This window comes from Typha latifolia, chromosome 1 (genome assembly GCF_019914945.1).
Source record: "Typha latifolia isolate L0001 chromosome 1, TyphaL0001v2, whole genome shotgun sequence".
Classification (NCBI taxonomy): Eukaryota; Viridiplantae; Streptophyta; class Magnoliopsida; order Poales; family Typhaceae; genus Typha; species Typha latifolia.
The window spans coordinates 18,920,441-18,937,771 of NC_133086.1; the positions used below are offsets into that span (position 1 = coordinate 18,920,441).

The 17,331-nt window shown below is 39.7% G+C and overlaps 2 protein-coding genes across 5 annotated transcripts; both read left to right on the forward strand.

Annotated features, from left to right (window-relative positions):
* The first annotated feature begins 2,142 nt into the window (after positions 1-2,142).
* LOC140793952 (AT-hook motif nuclear-localized protein 17) lies at positions 2,143-4,186 on the forward strand. Its single transcript, XM_073145746.1, has one exon. It carries the CDS (start codon positions 3,081-3,083, stop codon positions 4,032-4,034), a length of 954 nt encoding a protein of 317 aa, XP_073001847.1. The 5' UTR covers positions 2,143-3,080; the 3' UTR covers positions 4,035-4,186.
* A 3,899-nt stretch (positions 4,187-8,085) lies between these two features.
* LOC140781106 (uncharacterized) lies at positions 8,086-10,672 on the forward strand. 4 transcript variants are annotated; one of them, XM_073126914.1, is made up of 6 exons: positions 8,086-8,379; positions 9,262-9,303; positions 9,394-9,509; positions 9,864-9,969; positions 10,096-10,149; positions 10,255-10,672. In XM_073126914.1, the coding sequence occupies exons 1-6, from the start codon at positions 8,146-8,148 to the stop codon at positions 10,411-10,413; spliced, it is 711 nt and encodes a 236-aa protein (XP_072983015.1). In that variant the 5' UTR covers positions 8,086-8,145; the 3' UTR covers positions 10,414-10,672. The 4 variants fall into 4 exon arrangements, with proteins under 4 accessions (XP_072983015.1, XP_072983041.1, XP_072983033.1 ...); XM_073126940.1 differs by having other exon boundaries at positions 8,089-8,379; positions 9,406-9,509; positions 9,906-9,969; XM_073126932.1 differs by having other exon boundaries at positions 8,090-8,379; positions 9,906-9,969.
* Positions 10,673-17,331: the final 6,659 nt, after the last annotated feature.

The window sequence follows — 17,331 nt, forward strand, 5'->3', positions numbered from 1 at the left end:
ATAGTTAATACGGAGTGGATAAGCTAACCAGATCTCCATGCATACCATCCCTGAGGATCTCATGCGTTAATGTCCTCATCATCCTCGCTGCTACGTATATGTACGTGTCAGCGATCGATGGGTATGCATGCCCTTGAGATCCTTCGTCGAAAGTGAAGCTACTGCAAGTTGGTCCCCTTAATTCGTTCGTAACTTTCCTGGTGGACTCGACGGTGGAAAATATTAGTAGGTGAAAGCAACAAGTCTACGTGGAGTCTGGCCTCGTGTTATCCAAGCTAATAGCCAAGAATAGCTGTCCAAGAAAGCTCTACTAGCTCTTCCATAGTTGAAGGGTGGGGTTGGCCCAAGCTTTAAACATGGAGGACCCCATCTGCTTCACTAGTGGCCTCTATGCACATCAGGGTCCATTGAACTTGCCCATATTAGACCACCAAGTTGCAGGAAAACGCCAGTTTCGACTCTCCCAAAGCATCACGTCTCGTCGCTGCAGACCAAGACCCACAGCCCTCATCCTCAATTGCCCAATTTGAATGTAGAGAGAGAGAGAGAGAGATTGGGATAATTGCAAAAGACTTTTGATGACTTCGTTAAGTTTTATTTTACTTTATTTTTTGAGAAGAACATGACCACACGAGTCGAGTAGTTTGCTTCTATTTCATATAATCCGGCTTTAGTTTCTTGATGTGGCATGAAAGTATGCCTTAAAAGAATAATCACAAAATGCAAAATTCACAAAATTAGCCTTTTCAACTTTTCCAAGAGAAAACAAAGATTCTTTGCCTATAAGAAGACGAGGACAATCATTATCAACTAAGTAATTCTGGAGTCATTGTCACGAAGATGAATATTTAATTATAACCATGTAAGCATGTTATATATACATACATATATATATATATATATAATCCAATGGAACATACCTTTTAAGAATAAGAACGAGTATCTAGTATCCATAATTAGTGGAACTTGCCTAAGAAACAGCCAAACTTATAGGTGATCAGTGATAAAAAATGGTATTTAAGTTAGTCAATTAAAGGTTGGTATTTGTAGAACTTTTGGCAGTCATGGAAATAAGAATTAGCTGGCAAGTCAAAGCTCCACCTACTCCATAGAATTTGGTATTTATTGAGTCATATAATTAATGGATCTGCAATAATTTGAAGATGATAAGTTGCTGATCTAGCTAGAAGTCGGACGATCAAGATTATTATATATTAATTAACATAACTGTTCAGCATATGTGAAACTGTAATCTAAACCCAATCACATCTATTTAAACTATTCAGCATATAAATGGCACCATAGTAAGTTCTAATGCGACAAAGATCGTCTAATTAAAAATCAGGTCGACTTCTTTATCTATCCAATCTCGCATCCAAACACAAATCACATCTCTCTCTCTCTCTCTCTCTCTCTTATATATATATAGATGTTCCCTTGCCTTTCCTTTTGTAGAGGAACTAAGGAGTGGTGCAATCTCAGATATGACAGAGAAGAGGATTTGGTTGGATGAAGTGAGGGTTTTAGTGGCATAGCATAGTGAGAGCTTTCTAATTCAAGCAAAAGAAAATTTGATTGCCACAAATCTCAGAACTCAACTTAAAAAACTTAAAGCTATAAGCTGAAGACTCAAAAGTTTATACAAGTTTTTTTAGTTATCTTTTGCTGTCCTTTTTTATGTGAGACTAAATTCTTATATGTGATACTTAAATAAGTGTTACAGAGAATCATGGTCTCTATTTCTATTTAATTATCTCACCTCAGGTCCTAATTTTTGCTGACCATCAGATGGGGTGGTACCCAACAACGCTAGTAGGCAATGTTTTTCCACGGAAAAGGAGCAGGCTTGCATGTGAAATGAGAGGATGGATCTTGGTATGTGATCAGTGATCAGGACTTTTGAACGGGGACACAAGCAATTTGGCTAGTGGGATATGGGTTGCTTCTTTTTTCTTTTTTTTCTGAACGAAAAAAAGGTCTTTTGACTACCATCTTCTCAAAGATTAGCCGTCAAATTTGTTTTCATGGGGGAGTGTTTTGAGGGGCAAAATTATTACCCCATGCTAAAGGTAGAAAGAACTAGCCAGTTGCCTGCATATAGACAAAAACGTTGGATCACATCAAAAAGGATAGAGAGCCTTTAAATTCTCTGTACTTAGCCTTTTGCTATGCAATTCTCAAATCAAGATTGGCTATTGGACCACGAGATATGAAGCTCAGGTGTCCTTGTAACCAACCAATCTACAACTACGCTCTCCAACGTGCACGATTTAAGCCCCGATTCCTTATCCTCTCATATCCAAAAATCCTTTTTAGGCTCAGATCTCCTGCAGCACCGGTTGCGAGGATTCCATGCGTCTTTGACCGACGGCCGACAGGGACATCCCGTTCGATGTCGATCGGGTGGAGCAGGGACACGTGGACGGGCGTGTAGGCGGGCCCCAACCGAGGAGCAAGGACAGCTTGGCGTCGCTGCCTTCCCTTGGCGTCAAAGGATGCGGGCGGAGTAGGAGATTTTGCTGCGATGTTGCAGCAGCAAGCAACCAGCGTACAGCATCACCACCGTTCAATTGTCTGTTGCTTCTCCCTCACTCTCTCTTTCTCTCTATATAGAAATAAGAGTAAGATAAACATAAATGGAGAGAGAGAGAGAGAGAGGCGAAAAAGAGAGAGGCGAAAAGACAAAAGCAAAAGAAAGACAACGTCGCTTTCAATCCCCTCCCCACACTTCGGTCGGGGTAATATCCTGTCCACCCATCCCCCTCCCCGCTCTCTCTCGTCTCTTTTTCCATACGCGCCCATCAAACAAAGGCGGTGTGCGAGATTTGAAGGTTAGAAAAGTAGTACTTGTGCTACTACCAACTACAAACTTCTCTCCTCCCTCCCTTCCATTTCCTCTTCTTGATATATTCAGCTATATACATATCTCTCTCCTCCTTCCTTGCAAGATACAAAGCACAAGTGGGACCTCCTCTCCTCCTCCTCCTCCTCCTTTGCTTGCTTTCGAAGTCCCCAACACTAAGCAAAAAGAGATCGAAGCGCCTATTTATAGGACATAAAGAGCCTTCTCTTCGTATTTGATGCCGTTTACTATTTTCTCCGAGATGAAGGACAAATACGAAGAGAGGAAGGATCTCGGCCTCCTCCGCTTCAACCACCATCAGCTCCAGAAGAGAGAATGCCTCTCCGACGAGGCCGACAGCAGGAGCAGCGGCGAATCCAAGAAGCCGAAGGCGGCAGCGGACGAAGAGAAGGCCAGGGCCCGCGGGGCGGGCGCAGGCGGGGACGGTGCGAGCATTGAGGTGGTCAAGCGTCCACGGGGCCGCCCGCCGGGGTCGAAGAACAAGCCGAAGCCCCCCGTCGTGATCACGCGCGAGGCGGAGCCGTCAGGCGCGATGCGGCCCCACGTGCTCGAGATCCCCTCCGGCCACGACGTCGTCGACTGCCTATCCCGCTTCTCCCGCCGGAGGAACTTCGGGATCTGCGTCCTCGCGGGCACCGGCGCCGTCGCCAACGTCACCTTACGCCAGCCTCCGTCGTCCCCCGCGGCAACAATCGGGTTCCACGGGCGGTTAGAGATCCTGTCGATCTCCGCCACCTTCCTGCCGCCGGCGATGGCAGCGCTGTCCCCGGCAACCGTGGCGGCGGGGGTGTCTATATCACTTGCCGGGCCACAGGGGCAGATCGTCGGTGGGACAGTGGCAGGTCCGCTGGTGGCAGCGGGGACGGTGGTGGTGGTGGCGGCGGCTTTCTCCAACCCAACCTTCCATCGCCTCCCTTCGGAGGATGACGTGGCGTCGGGGCAGGGCGATGACCACGACCGCGCCGACCACAGCCACGCCCACCACCACCACCACCACCATCAACAGCAACAAGCAGAACAAGACCACCAGAAGCGCCGGCACCACGCGCTACCGGCGATGCCAGGACACGTGGAACAACCTGATGATCCGTGCACCATGTCCATCTACAGTTCCCATCTCCCATCCGAGGTCATCTGGGCCCCCACCGCCCGGCCACCGCCGCCTTACTAATCCCCCAAACTAGGTGACGTGTAAGATCTTATTCTTATTTCTCTGCTTCTTGGTTCATAGTCTTAGTTAAGATCCTTTATCAGTTAGTGTTCAAATGTTGTGGTTGGTTGCATGGGTAGATGGAATTGGAATGGAAATGGTGTTGCTGGTTATGTTTTGTTTGCTTTCTGTGGGCATTTTGGTGGACAACAAGTGGAGAAGGAGAGGAGAGGAGAGGAGAGGGAATGGATGGCTGGGGTTTAATGGTCAGGGGATTCGTAATGGTGGGGGTGGTGGCAGAGAAGTACAGCAGGGAAGATACCCACGCGAGCTCAATCTTGCTATGTTTGCTTCCCTGGTCTCCATCTTGCCATCATCTTTGTTCATTTCGTACATGGTTCCAGATATGTATGTCTCTTTTGGCAGGAGGAGAGGAGAAAGATGCAAAAGAAGTGACTTTTGGGTTTTGAGGGGGGTTCTCTGGTTATGGTTGGTTGGGGTTTCCAACGAGGGAGGGGGCTCTTCTTCCGCTCTTGGGCTTTTCTTTAGGTCTTACGGTGGAGGACAGACAGGGGGGTTGGGTCACAAAAGCAGCGTCCAGGATGGGCGGTGGATTTGATATGGAGAAGCTAGCAGCTGCTTTACTTCTTTTAGACGGGGGAAGGAAGGTGGGTACTACTTGGTTTATCTGATTACGATCTGATCTCATCTGATCTGATCGTATCCTCACTGCTAAAAGTAAAAGCTCTGAAGTGAAATCACGTTCCCACTTTTCCTCTCTCATCTGACATCTCTCTCTCTCTCTCTCTCTCTCTCTCTCTCTCTCTCTCTCTCTCTCTCTCTCTCTCTACTCCAGGAGAGGCTGTGGATATGGTATTAATGAATGATGCGTAGCTTTGCCAGCAAGAATACGGATAACGTTACCCTGCCATCTCCATCATAACACCATTCTCACTTCTCTCTCCATCTATATTCAAATTATGCACATGCACCACCTAATTGTATGGTTCTTTATACATATGTTATCTTGGGGTTATCTTTTGTGAAATACGGAGGCGCTTCCTAGTTCTTAAAAGCTAGTTTTAGTCTTAACTCTATTCTGTATGTACATGATAATTTTATGTTACAACTTTGGCAAGGATTAATTGCCACAGCTTATTATAGCCCATATGTTAGTTCCATTGAAGTAGCTAAGATGGCCGAGGGAGACAAATACATTAATACCATATTATTCTAATTTGCTTCTTTTTTTTAAGAACAAAATATTTAGTGAGAATTAGTCATATATGCACGTTTTTTCTTTTATTTTTCGAAACATATCTCCAATTTTCTGTTCGAACTTAGTTCAAAGATCTCTCTCAACCGTAAAGCGAACTTACTGTTTGTCCTTGGAAAACTTTTTACCCACCATTAGGAATGTATTTCGTAATTAATGTTAGTTTTGTCTCTATTTTTATTTTTCAATTTTTTTTCTAAATTACTGCTGTGAGTATAAAACGTTCTGACAAAAAACTGAACAAATTCAAATGGAAAATATTCATCCCAGGTACGTCTATAATTAAGTTTCTACCGTGAGAAACGTAACTGGGGTCTCTAAAATATAAGTAATTTTATAATTTTAGAAATTATGAGTTAAGTTTATAAGATCATCTGGAAGATTGTCTGAGGCTGAATAAGGTCGCTTGGCCCTATTAGGAAGGATAACTAGTCCTATTAAGAACATTGACTAGTAACAGTTAATTAGACGCTAGTCAAAAATTATAAAAAATGCCCTTGTCAAGAAGACAAAGAAGGATGGTTGCTGAATGGACATGCTAAGGGTGGCAAAATTTTATCCAATCTTGATAATTTTACTTTTAAACCGGTTTAAGTTTAATTTAATCAGGTCCGAATTATAAATGGGTTATTCTCTTTTAAATCATTCAAGAGTTTAAAAACTGAATAAAGAGTTAACCCTCCCTAAATACAAAGTCACCTAGGCCACTCGATAAGCTTTAGCAAGTATGTTAAGCATAGTGTAGGCTTCAAGTTATGTGCATCATCAAATTACTGCTCTAAATTAAATGCTGTTTAGACATGCTTTAAATTGTCGTGCCATCGAGCTACTATTTTAAGACAACTACATATCGAGCCGTTGAATTAAGTTATTAAATTATTAAATAATATTCTCCACAATAATTCTCTAGGATTAGAGTAGATAAATTATTACCTCAGTCGCAACTATGCCATGATCGACATCAACAACATCACTTTGAATGTGTTCGTTTGCACCACCAACATTAATCTCACGAGTGGCGACACAATCTAGGCTTAGGTCGACTATAATAGGGTCAAGAAACTTCTGAGCCCCTAGATCTTGACTCCCTCTCCTTTTTAGTTAATTTATCCCTAATTGTAGATGACCATGTAAGAAGGCTTCTCGGCTTCTAATGGCTTGCTCGTAGGCTCTTATTACCTGATAGGTTGGAGCTTTAAGATGAATGGAGCCGACTTCCTCTCCTTGCCCTCTCTCCCTCGTTGAAATAAGAAAAATACAACTTTTATCTTCTCCACCGTCTCCTTTGCCTTCACCATCCTCGTCATTGGTCATATTAACTATGACTGGATTTGTCATTTAACTCAATTTAGATTGAATTTGGGTAAATTTTTTTTATCCAAGTAGGACACGTATTTAGATACGAATAAGGTTTTGAAAAAAAAAAATCTAGAAACAAATTCAAATATGAGAAGTTTTTTTTAAACTCAGAGAAGGATACATGTCAGATATAATTTTTCGCATATGGATATCGAATATCTATTTATTCGTATAATTTTTAAATAATTTATAATTTATAATTTATTTATTTAGATAATAAATATTAATATTGTTACTAATAATACGTTTTATATTATTTATAGACATCACTTCTTCCCAGGATTTGAAAATGGCAAGCAAGAGATTCTACAGTCGAGAGTCCTCCCATACTCAAAGACGGAGATCGCCGTGAAATGCGTCTCCCAAGAATTCCAGGGCTAGTGCTGCCGACGAAGATAAATTTTTTTTTTCTAGAGGATTAAGAAATATGACAAAAGGAGACTTTCATTCTACTTATGCCCAAATAGAGATCTGGACGAGAAGCCAAGCCGCCGAATCAATCCAAATCATTTGAGCTATGTATGAACGGCTTACGAAGAAATTGACATATTTAGAATCTAATGAGCTTTTACTGCATATGGCAACTGACGTGGGTTGTAGTGGGAGCGGATTTGTCCATTTTTTTTTTTCTTTTTTTTGTTCCGAGAAAAAGATATAGTTGGTCAAGTGCGTTCACACTGGGCTATGATTAGTTAGTTCTTTCCCGTGAACCTTATTCCACATTTCCACTCATGACGACAAAGTAATACAGTACTAATTCCCCCCCTTAATCGTGACTTGTGTGACTTTGTGAGTGAGACTTCTCGTCAACTTTAGAAGCAACCAACTCTTTTCTCGACATGGATAGACATATTTTGACAAATTCCATGCTAAAAAGAAAGTATAATTCGATGTGATTTGACTCGTGTGAGGCAGTAACGTTTAACTTTGACGTCACCGTGGGATTCAAATTCACTACTAATGTGGCACCTTCGAGTGTATCTGTATCATGTTTTTTTTTGTTTGTTTCTGTAAGAGTCCAAAGTAAGAGTTGGTAATTACAGGATGCGAAGAAGAAATAGTACCTGACAACATTAACATCCAATTAGCCAATAAGATTGTGCTCAAAGAGTTGAGAATGATGTTGTAGGACAGATTCAAAGTTTAAAATTCACCTCTCTGATGAAAAGAAGGAATATTAACATCTAAGTAAAAATGTAGATTATATTAAGGACCGTTCATTTCTACGTTCTATGGTTTGAGCACTATCCTAATTCCTAAGTTCGAATCCCATTGGTTTGAACTTAGATTATATTGAAGTAAGTAAATGGGGTGCAAATTCCTGTAACGCTAAACAGATCAGCCGGTGTCCAAAACCGGATCCGGACCCGTATCTGAAGGAAGAAGGCCCAGCTCGGCCCGTAAACTATCTATCCTATGCACTAGTTTCGTTCAGCTTGAGTCCAACTCGAGTCGCAGAAATTGTATCTGCGAATATAAGCGTCACCGCCTCCTCGGATGGGGGTGAGAATACCGTCGTACCTCCGTTCCCCTGCGCTTCTGCTATCTTCCTCGCGAGCGGAGTGGGGGGTGACCGTGCGCTCGATGTCGTCGTCCTCGCAGCCGTCGCCTTTGCCATACACGACGCTTAGGGAGCGGGCGAGGTGCGAGCGCGAGACAAAGAAGAGCAAATTTATCGCCATCGCCGCCCCCGTCTCCGACGAGCGATCTGCCCACTCCTTCCTTGCCGAGGTTTTCTTGAATCCTCCTCTCCTTTCATTTCTTTATTTTTTTCCCCCATTAAATCTAATTTGCCCGTCGATCTGGTTAGAGTTGGGTTTTCGTTCGATTTGGTCAAGCTTATTTGGTGAAATTCGTCGAAACGTTGATTAGAATAAAGTTGTCGAGTTGTCTTATATCAGTTTTGGCAAGCATAACTAAATTCCGCACAATTACTTTGCTTTTTAGTAAGAGTTTTTGGTAACGAATGGTAGGCTATTGTGCAACGACTAACGAGGGCTCCTAAACCGTATAAAGATATCTTTTTTCTTTTCTTTTCTTTTTTCTCTCAAAAAATGTAGCTATTGAACATACCTTGTGATCCATGGTTGTAACTCTATCTTCTATGATAGTGGTGATTAGATGGTATCGGTGCTCAAGAATTCTTTAGTGTTGGATGCTTGATATGAATCAGTGAATGTATAATATGATACTAAAGTGGCACAAGGGACACCTCTAGAAATCACAGTTCATTATCCACCATTGAAGGTATAGGTCATAGAAAGTACCGCGGCAGTTCATACCTCTAAACCGGCCATTATCTACATCCTGTGGTTGAATTATAGAAGTATGTATAGTTAAGCATGATTTTTTAACACAAGTTGGCCATGGTAACATAATGAATTTCACTTAGCTAGTCCAATCAAAGTAAACTTTTGTGCTTGTTTAAGAAAACTTCTTTGAATAGGAACATTTGAGAGGGATTAACTGAACATATTGGCATGATATTGTTAATTTGATGCTCTAATTGTCGAAGGTACATCTTATGCATATATTTCTCTTTAAACTTTCACATATACCAATGAGGAATTATTGTAATTATTCAGTGGATCTGTTTTGTTTGATTTAAATCAGGTCAGGGATCCCCGTGCCACTCATAACTGCTGGGCTTACAAGGTGATAGCCTACTTTCTCTGGGTGCCCACCAAATTTATTTGCCTTGCCAATTTCTCGTGATCCTTTTGACTTGTATACTTATATCTATAGCTTGGAGAACAGTTCCGATCCAATGATGATGGTGAACCCTCAGGTACAGCTGGAAAGCCTATATATTCTGCCATTGTTTCCTCTGGAGTTGATATGGTGATGGTTGTTGTGATCAGGTTTGTTTTCTCTTTATTATTTTCTTAAAATCCAGAAGATCAGTATCTGTCTCTCCGTTAATTTCAATATGTTCAACTTGATCCAGTGATTGGAAGTACTTGACAGAAGAGGTATTATACCTAGATTTGCTTTACTAATAAACAAGATGAATATGAGTTATTTATTAAATCTGGATATCATTTAGTTGGAAATGTAAGAATATGTACGTGTTATTTCAAAGTAATTTGACTTGACCTGCTTATTGTCTCTGTTGCAAGAGATCTGAAACTCTATGCAGCCTCTGTGCTTGTCATCCTCTCTTATGTAGTTATGGCATTATTTTTTTGAAATGATCTCTAACAAAATAAATATAGATATTTTGGAGGTATAAAACTGGGAACTGGTGGATTGGTCAGGGCTTATGGTGGAGTTGCTCTAGAATGCCTGAAAGGTGCTTCGACCTGTCTTGTGAAACCCAAGGTAGTGGTCTAGAAACTTAAATCTCTATTTTCTTTCTTATCTTTGGACATGATATATGAATGGGGATTAATTAGTTGGAGTACCATGTATTTAATATGATTGTTTGGTCATTTATCATCTTGTCAGGCTCCTATAGGTATGGAAGTGCCATTTGATTTACTGGGAACAGTGTATCATCAGGTGCTGATTCAATTGTTTAAAATTTGTATTGTGCATATCAAATATTACTTTGATATATGTGCAAACTACACTCTATTAACCTTGCTATTATTCTTTCTCTACCAGCTACAATCTTTTCAAGTGGAGGACATTAAGCAGGACTACGATACCGGCAAAGATGGTATTACTATGGTAACCTTCAGAGTGGAATATGACAAGATTGAGAGCTTGGAGAATGCAATTAACTCAACTTGCAGCCGTAAAATAGAGTTCTATAAACATTAACAAAAATTATGGGAACAACATTTTGAGTTTGTTGATCAGAAGAGTTTCTAATGAAGCTTGAAGGATGACTCATTATGAAATGATGGTTTATGTATTCACCGGAAAGCAGGTTTTTAATTAAAGATTAGATTCAGAAAAAATGTATATGCACAATATTTTGGGGCTTAGAGAAGTGGTTTTATGTTTCAAATGCTACATGTAAGTTGGTATTGTACATGAAAGCATTAATGAATCTGCTTAGTTTTGAGTTATATTTTCAGATACTTGTACTAATCTGATATCCTGGTTGTTTCAGACATATAAAGATAAGGTATTAAGGCTTCATATCCATTGCGATGGTGCTCAGACATTGTTATGAAGAGTACGTGGGAATAATTTCCTAACTCGGAACTCATTCACTATTTTTTCTTTTCTTTTGAGGGTTAAGAAACTCCAGACATGATCCAGTGTTCACTACTCTGTTAATCTAGCTTTTACTTGTATTGATTCGGATAACAATGTGTTGATTAACTGTAGTAGGACATTGTCTTCAGAACGCCAATTTAATATATACTTGACAGGCTCCGTTTCTTTGTTTTGAGCATCTACTCTAGCAACATGCCAATTTAATAGTTAAAAAGAAACATGCCAATTTAATTACATTGTTAGGTGAAAATTTGTGTATGATCCGATCCGTCTTAGAAAATTTAAGCAATAACGCATGGAGTTGAATTTTTATGACATTACGAATCAATGCAAGTGCTACGCAAAACATTATCTTTTTATTGGTTCCTGCATCAGAGAAATGCTAACATAATGAGGAGAAGTAGCACGAAAAGAATGAAAAAGAGGACACCACACCAGCACTTCAGCAGTAGCCAAAAGTCAATCTTATTCAATTGCACTGTAAAACACTGCAAACAAGCAGGTGCATCGACAAACTCATGCACGTATAAATCATCACACATGTACTAGCACAAACATATGACACACTAAGCATGACAACAAAGATGAAAACCACTCTCTAAACCAATATAACAGTATCGGAATAACCATGTAGAAAAGTAGTCGATCCCAGTTCAAGGGCTAGTTGTTGCAGGAGGTGGGGATAAGAAAGGAATAGGAGGCATCTGGAACCCAGGCACTGATGGAATTGTCGTCGGAATAGAAGGCATGGGAGGCAAACTCTTAGGAATGGATGGAATAGTGGGCAGAGATGGCATTGGAGGCAATGTCGTCTGTACGGTCGGGATAACCGGCACGGTGGTCGGCATAGTCGGCATTGGTGGCAGAGTTGGCTTTGGAAGTGTAGGCATGGATGGCATCGGAGGCATTTGGGTCATTGGAATTGTTGGTATTGAAGGCAAAGTTGGTATAGTTGGTGCAGCCTCAGGCGTTGGAGTGTCTAAAAGGCGGCGAGCCGCAAGGCTTTCGTCGACGGTCGCCAAGGCTACAAGCAAAGCCAGGAGGCAGCACTTAGCATGCGAAGCCATAGGTGAACGAGAGCTTGCTTAGATAATACTAGGAACAGACACTTTGGACTTTGGAGGACTATGCTTGCTGGAAGTAAACTTTGTGATGAGAAAAAATAGAGAGCACATGGGGCCTATTTATAGCTAGAGATCCTAAGAAGATCTGATGGAATAACCTCTTAGTTGTTGATCTGAGGGTAAGAGCAGTTTAATGGTTGTTCACCTTCCCATCCTTTTAAATTTAATTGAAGTCACTTAGGACTTTATTTTTTCTTCTGGTAGATTGTAATCGGTTTATCTGTGTTGACCGATGACAAATTACGTGGGCCTTCGTTTGGTAATGTGATGGAAGGTCTTTGATTTATAAATTATCGTACGTCTAAATTTCGGAGTTAATTTGTTGCGTGTCACCATTTATTAAACTTAACTCCACGTGGAAAAGAGAGCTCTTATTTGGTCTTCATCAACGTTATGGTTTAAGTCATTGGATTCGATATGATGCTAACTTGTGTCAATGCATCTTTCAATAGAATTGGAATAAGGTCCCCTGTCTCTCTAGCATGGTTATTTCCAATCTTTATCGCATTATTATGGTAAATCTGGTAGATTTTAAAGAAATTTTGTCAAAAGCCGACGATTGGACTAAAATAGGCTTTCTTAGAAACGAACTTATGGGAGTGAATTATTCTCCAAGCTTAAATACGTCCCAAAATAAATAAATAAATAAATTGCTTAATGTCTTACATTGAAGCTAACAATGCTAACAAGATCAGCAATTTATTTTAAACTAAATCTGAATAGAAGAATGTTTTATATCAAGACTTGGATATAAAACTTATATCTAAGTGCTGAAAAGATCAATATTTGTTATCCCAAATCTTATCGGTACTTTAAATTGTAGTATGAATACTAACAAAATTAATTTTTTTTTTTTGTTGGGTCCATGAGGTGGCTTATGTGTCCAAAAAGATGTCCATTTAACCATCATATGTTTCAGGATTATAGACTAGGTAATACTATTTTAGATTAGATAAAAAAAAACATCAAATTATCTCTATTATAAATTAAAAAAAATATATTTAAATTATTACACACATAAATTCACTTAAAATTTTATGCTTGATTTGAAAACTCTCTCTCTCTTCTCTCTTATCACCTACCTATCTATTTCACAAATAAAAAAAATCGTTTAATTTTTTCACATATTTTCTCTCTCCTAAGACTCACTTAACTTATTATATACTTACAAATAGAATGTATACCTATAGATATTATCCTTGAAGGCAATCATACAGAAGCTTAAAAAGAAGTGCAATTTAGGCCGTAAAATCTGCACTTTCCTACTGTATAGCTCATTAAAGAATTTAATTGGAAGCACAATATAAGCCTATTCTGTTAGCTCAATATAGGTCTATTATGCAATCTCAATGAAGGTTACGTCAAATCAAAAATATTTTAATACATTTCAATTCTTAATTATACTTTCTTTTTAATTTATATCACATAAAAAATAATTATTATATTACTATTCTATATTATAAATAAATATTAAAATATCTTACTTAGTGCTATGCTTACGAATAAAAGTAAGAATCTATTAATGGTCAGAATATTGCCACTCCACAAGAGTGTTCGTATGCATAGCATTACTGTTTGTCTAACAACTTGCATAATCTAGTTGTTAGCCCTAGGGTAGATCGCAGTCCTTGTAACTAATATTGCTAAAGTCTTCTTGTTTATGTTGAGAATTACATTAACTTAGATTAGGATTAGTATCGTGAGCTAAATGCTTCTGAACCTTAATCTTGACGCATATCTCAAATCCATGACGTGACCTTCTCTTTTCATAATTTAATTAAAGACGTAATGGTAACAATTAAAAATGTCATAAGAAATACAAATGATATAGTTTATATCATCGTCTTTGTTTATTGTGTCACGTAGCATAGTTGTTTAATAACTACCCACTAAATTGCTAGCCAACCACTGTCTTTCCACCAAAACGAGTACATCTAATCGACGAATTTCATATACATGCACGTACGTATGCACGATGCCGTACAGAAGCAGAATTGAGGACTTGTGAATTCTTCTTGTATACATTTTGGAAACAAAGAAAGGTTTGCGTGCATGATTATAAGACGAACCTTTCAAATTTGCAAGAACAGCTCAGATACGATAGACATCACTCAAGTCAAAATCATAATATTATTGATTTTTTTTTCCGAGTATTACAAGCAGGTGTATAACATAACATAATTAACCCTTCACATCAGCAACCATACGTAACAAATTAAACACACAACGACGAAAACAAAGGAAGCAATCCACTCTCTTACTTCTAATATAAATGGTATGATCACAACAACCAGATAGGGAAGTAGTGCTCTCTCCCAGTTCATGGGCTAGTTGTCGCAGGAGGTGGGGATAAGAAAGGCATGGGAGGCATCTGGAACCCAGGCACTGATGGAATTGTCGTCGGAATCGAAGGCATTGGAGGCAAACTCTTGGGAATGGATGGAATAGTGGGCAAAGAGGGCATGGGAGGCAGCGTCATCGGTACCGTCGGGATAACCGGCATGGTGGTCGGGATAGATGGCGTTGGTGGCATTGTCTTTGGAAGTGTAGGCAAGGACGGCATTGGAGGCATTTGGGTCACTGGAAGTGTTGGTATTGAAGGCAAAGTTGGTATAGTTGGTGCAGCCTCAGGTGTAGGAGTGTCTAAAAGGCGGCGAGCCGCGAGGCTTTCATCGACGGTCACCAAGGCTACAAGCAAAGCCAGGAGGCACCACTTAGCATGAAAAGCCATAGGTGAACGAGAGCTCAAGTAATACTAGGAACAAACACTTTGGAGGACTACTTTGCTTGGAGTGAACTTTGTGATGAGAGCTAACAGAGAGCACCTGGGGCCATTTTATAGCTAGAGATACTTATATGGGATCTGATAGAATAGCCCCTTAGTTGTTGATCTGTGGATAAGAGCAGCTTAATGGTTGCTCACCTTCCCATCCTCTTGAATTGGATTGAAGGTACTTAGGACTTTTCTTCTGGTAGATTGCAATCGGTTTATCTGTGTTGGCCGATTACAAACTACGTGGGCCTTCGTTTGGTAATGTGACGGAAAGTCTTTGATTTAGTTGGATTAGATTGAGCTCTGTTATATGAAATCATCTTACGCCTAAATTTCTGAGTTTGTTGATGTCAAAAGAGAGCTATTCTTTGGTCTTTCACGTTATGACGTACTGGATTCGATATGTTTATGACTTGTCTTAATGCATCTTTCAATAGAACTGGAATCAGACCCCTCTCTCTAGCATAGTTATTTCCGATCTTTATTGTATTATAATGGTAAATCTGGTAGATTTCAAAGAAATTTATCAAAAACTGATCGTTTGATTAAAATATGCTTGCAAAGAGATTTATTTGCCGGGATTAATACCAAGCTAAATGAATCAATTTTGGATATGTAAATTGTCATTTCATAGGCTCGACAGAATATGTTACTGCTTAGCATCTTATCTTTATATCAAGGCTTGATGCATTTTCTATTGCAGTTACTATGAACTTTAATTGAGGCATTTTAACTTAATAGTGTTAACAGTATATATTAAATACTGAAATGATCAGCATTTTGTATGCAAATAAAATACTGAACTTATTATTATTTTATTATAATATAAAATGGTAGCCTTGAGATGATAGTTAACGTGTCTAAAAGAGAGGCCCATTTGAATATTACATTTGGAGGCCGATCGTTAATTTGGTAAATAAATTTATAAGGACCCATATTTTGGTAAAAAAAACAGTTAAAAAAAAGAAGAAGCACAGACGTTACTAATGAGCAGGGGTTTTAACTTTACATGGAGGGAATTGTCTTAACAACTTGCATAATCTAGTTCTTAGCTCCAGGGTACACCGCAGTCCTTGCATTAATTAATATTGTTAAATTCCTGTAACCTATTATAGCAATTACATTAACTTACATCAGGATTAGTTTTGTGAGTTAAATGCGTCTAAACTTAATCTTGACGCATATTTTAAATCTGTCACGTGTCCTTCGCTGTTTCATAATTTAATTAAAATCGTAATCGTACCAATTAAAAATGTCGTGAGAAATCCAAATGATATAGTTTATATCGTCGTCTGTGTTTTTCTGCCATGTAACATACCTGTTTAATTATCCGCTAAATTGCTATCCGAAAATTGTCTATGGGTTACGCACCAAAACAAGTATACATATATATATGATTTTTTTTTTTTAAATCTTAGTCTCTCTTCCTCTGAAAAGTTAGTATGACAGCATAATAATTAAGTGTCCCATTTTTGAATTAGAAGCTGGCTTCGGCCATCTGTGAACTCTTCTCTTATACATTTTGGAAACAAAGAAAGGTTTGCTTGCATAATTATAAGAGAGGCCTTTCAAATTAACTTGCAACTTTCAAGAACAACCCAGGTACAATAAAAATGCAGAAGGCCTCTAAGCACGAGCAGTTCATTGAAGACAAAGCCGTAATATTATTGATTGTTTTCGAAGTATTACAAGCAAGCAAGCAGGTTTACCAACAAACTCGGGCACATAATATAACTAACCCAGCTTCACATCCACAACCATACGTTTCACAACACACGCAGACACGACGAAAAAAGAAGCAATACACTCTCCTACTAGTAATATAAATGTCTGATCACGACAACCAGATAATAATACTTTCTACCAGTTCATGGGCTAGTTGTTGCAGGCGGTGGGGATAAGAAAGGAATAGGTGGCATCTGGAACCCAGGGACTGATGGAATCGTCGTCGGAATGGAAGGCATTGGAGGCAAACTCGTAGGAATGGATGGAATAGTGGGCAAAGAGGGCATCGGAGGCAACGTCGTCGGTACGCTCGGGATAACCGGCACGGTGGTCGGAATAGTTGGCATTGGTGGCAAAGATGGCTTTGGAAGTGTAGGCATTGATGGCATCGGAGGCAAAGTTGGTGTAGCCGCAGGCGTAGGAGTGTCTAAAAGGCGGCGAGCCGCGAGGGTTTCGTCGACGGCCGCCAAGGCTACAAGGAAAGCCAGGAGGCACCACTTAGCATGAGAAGCCATAGGTGCTTTGCTAGGATCAAACACTTTGGAGGAGGAGTACTTTGCTTGTCGTAAACTTTGTGATGAGAACTAATTAACAGAGAGCGCATGGGGCCATTTTATAGCTATGAGATCCAGAGGGATCTGACGGAATAACCCGGCCGCTTAGTTGTTGATCCGTGGATAAGAGCAGTTTAATGGTTGTTCACCGTTCCATCCTTTTGGATTGAATTGAAATTGAAGGTACTTAATTAGGACTTTTCTTCTGGTAGATTGCAATTGGTTTATCTGTGTTGACCGATGACAATATACGTGGGCCGGCCTTCGTTTGATAATGTGATGAAAGGTCTTTAATTTAGTTGGATTTGATTGAGCTCTGTTATATAAATTATCATAC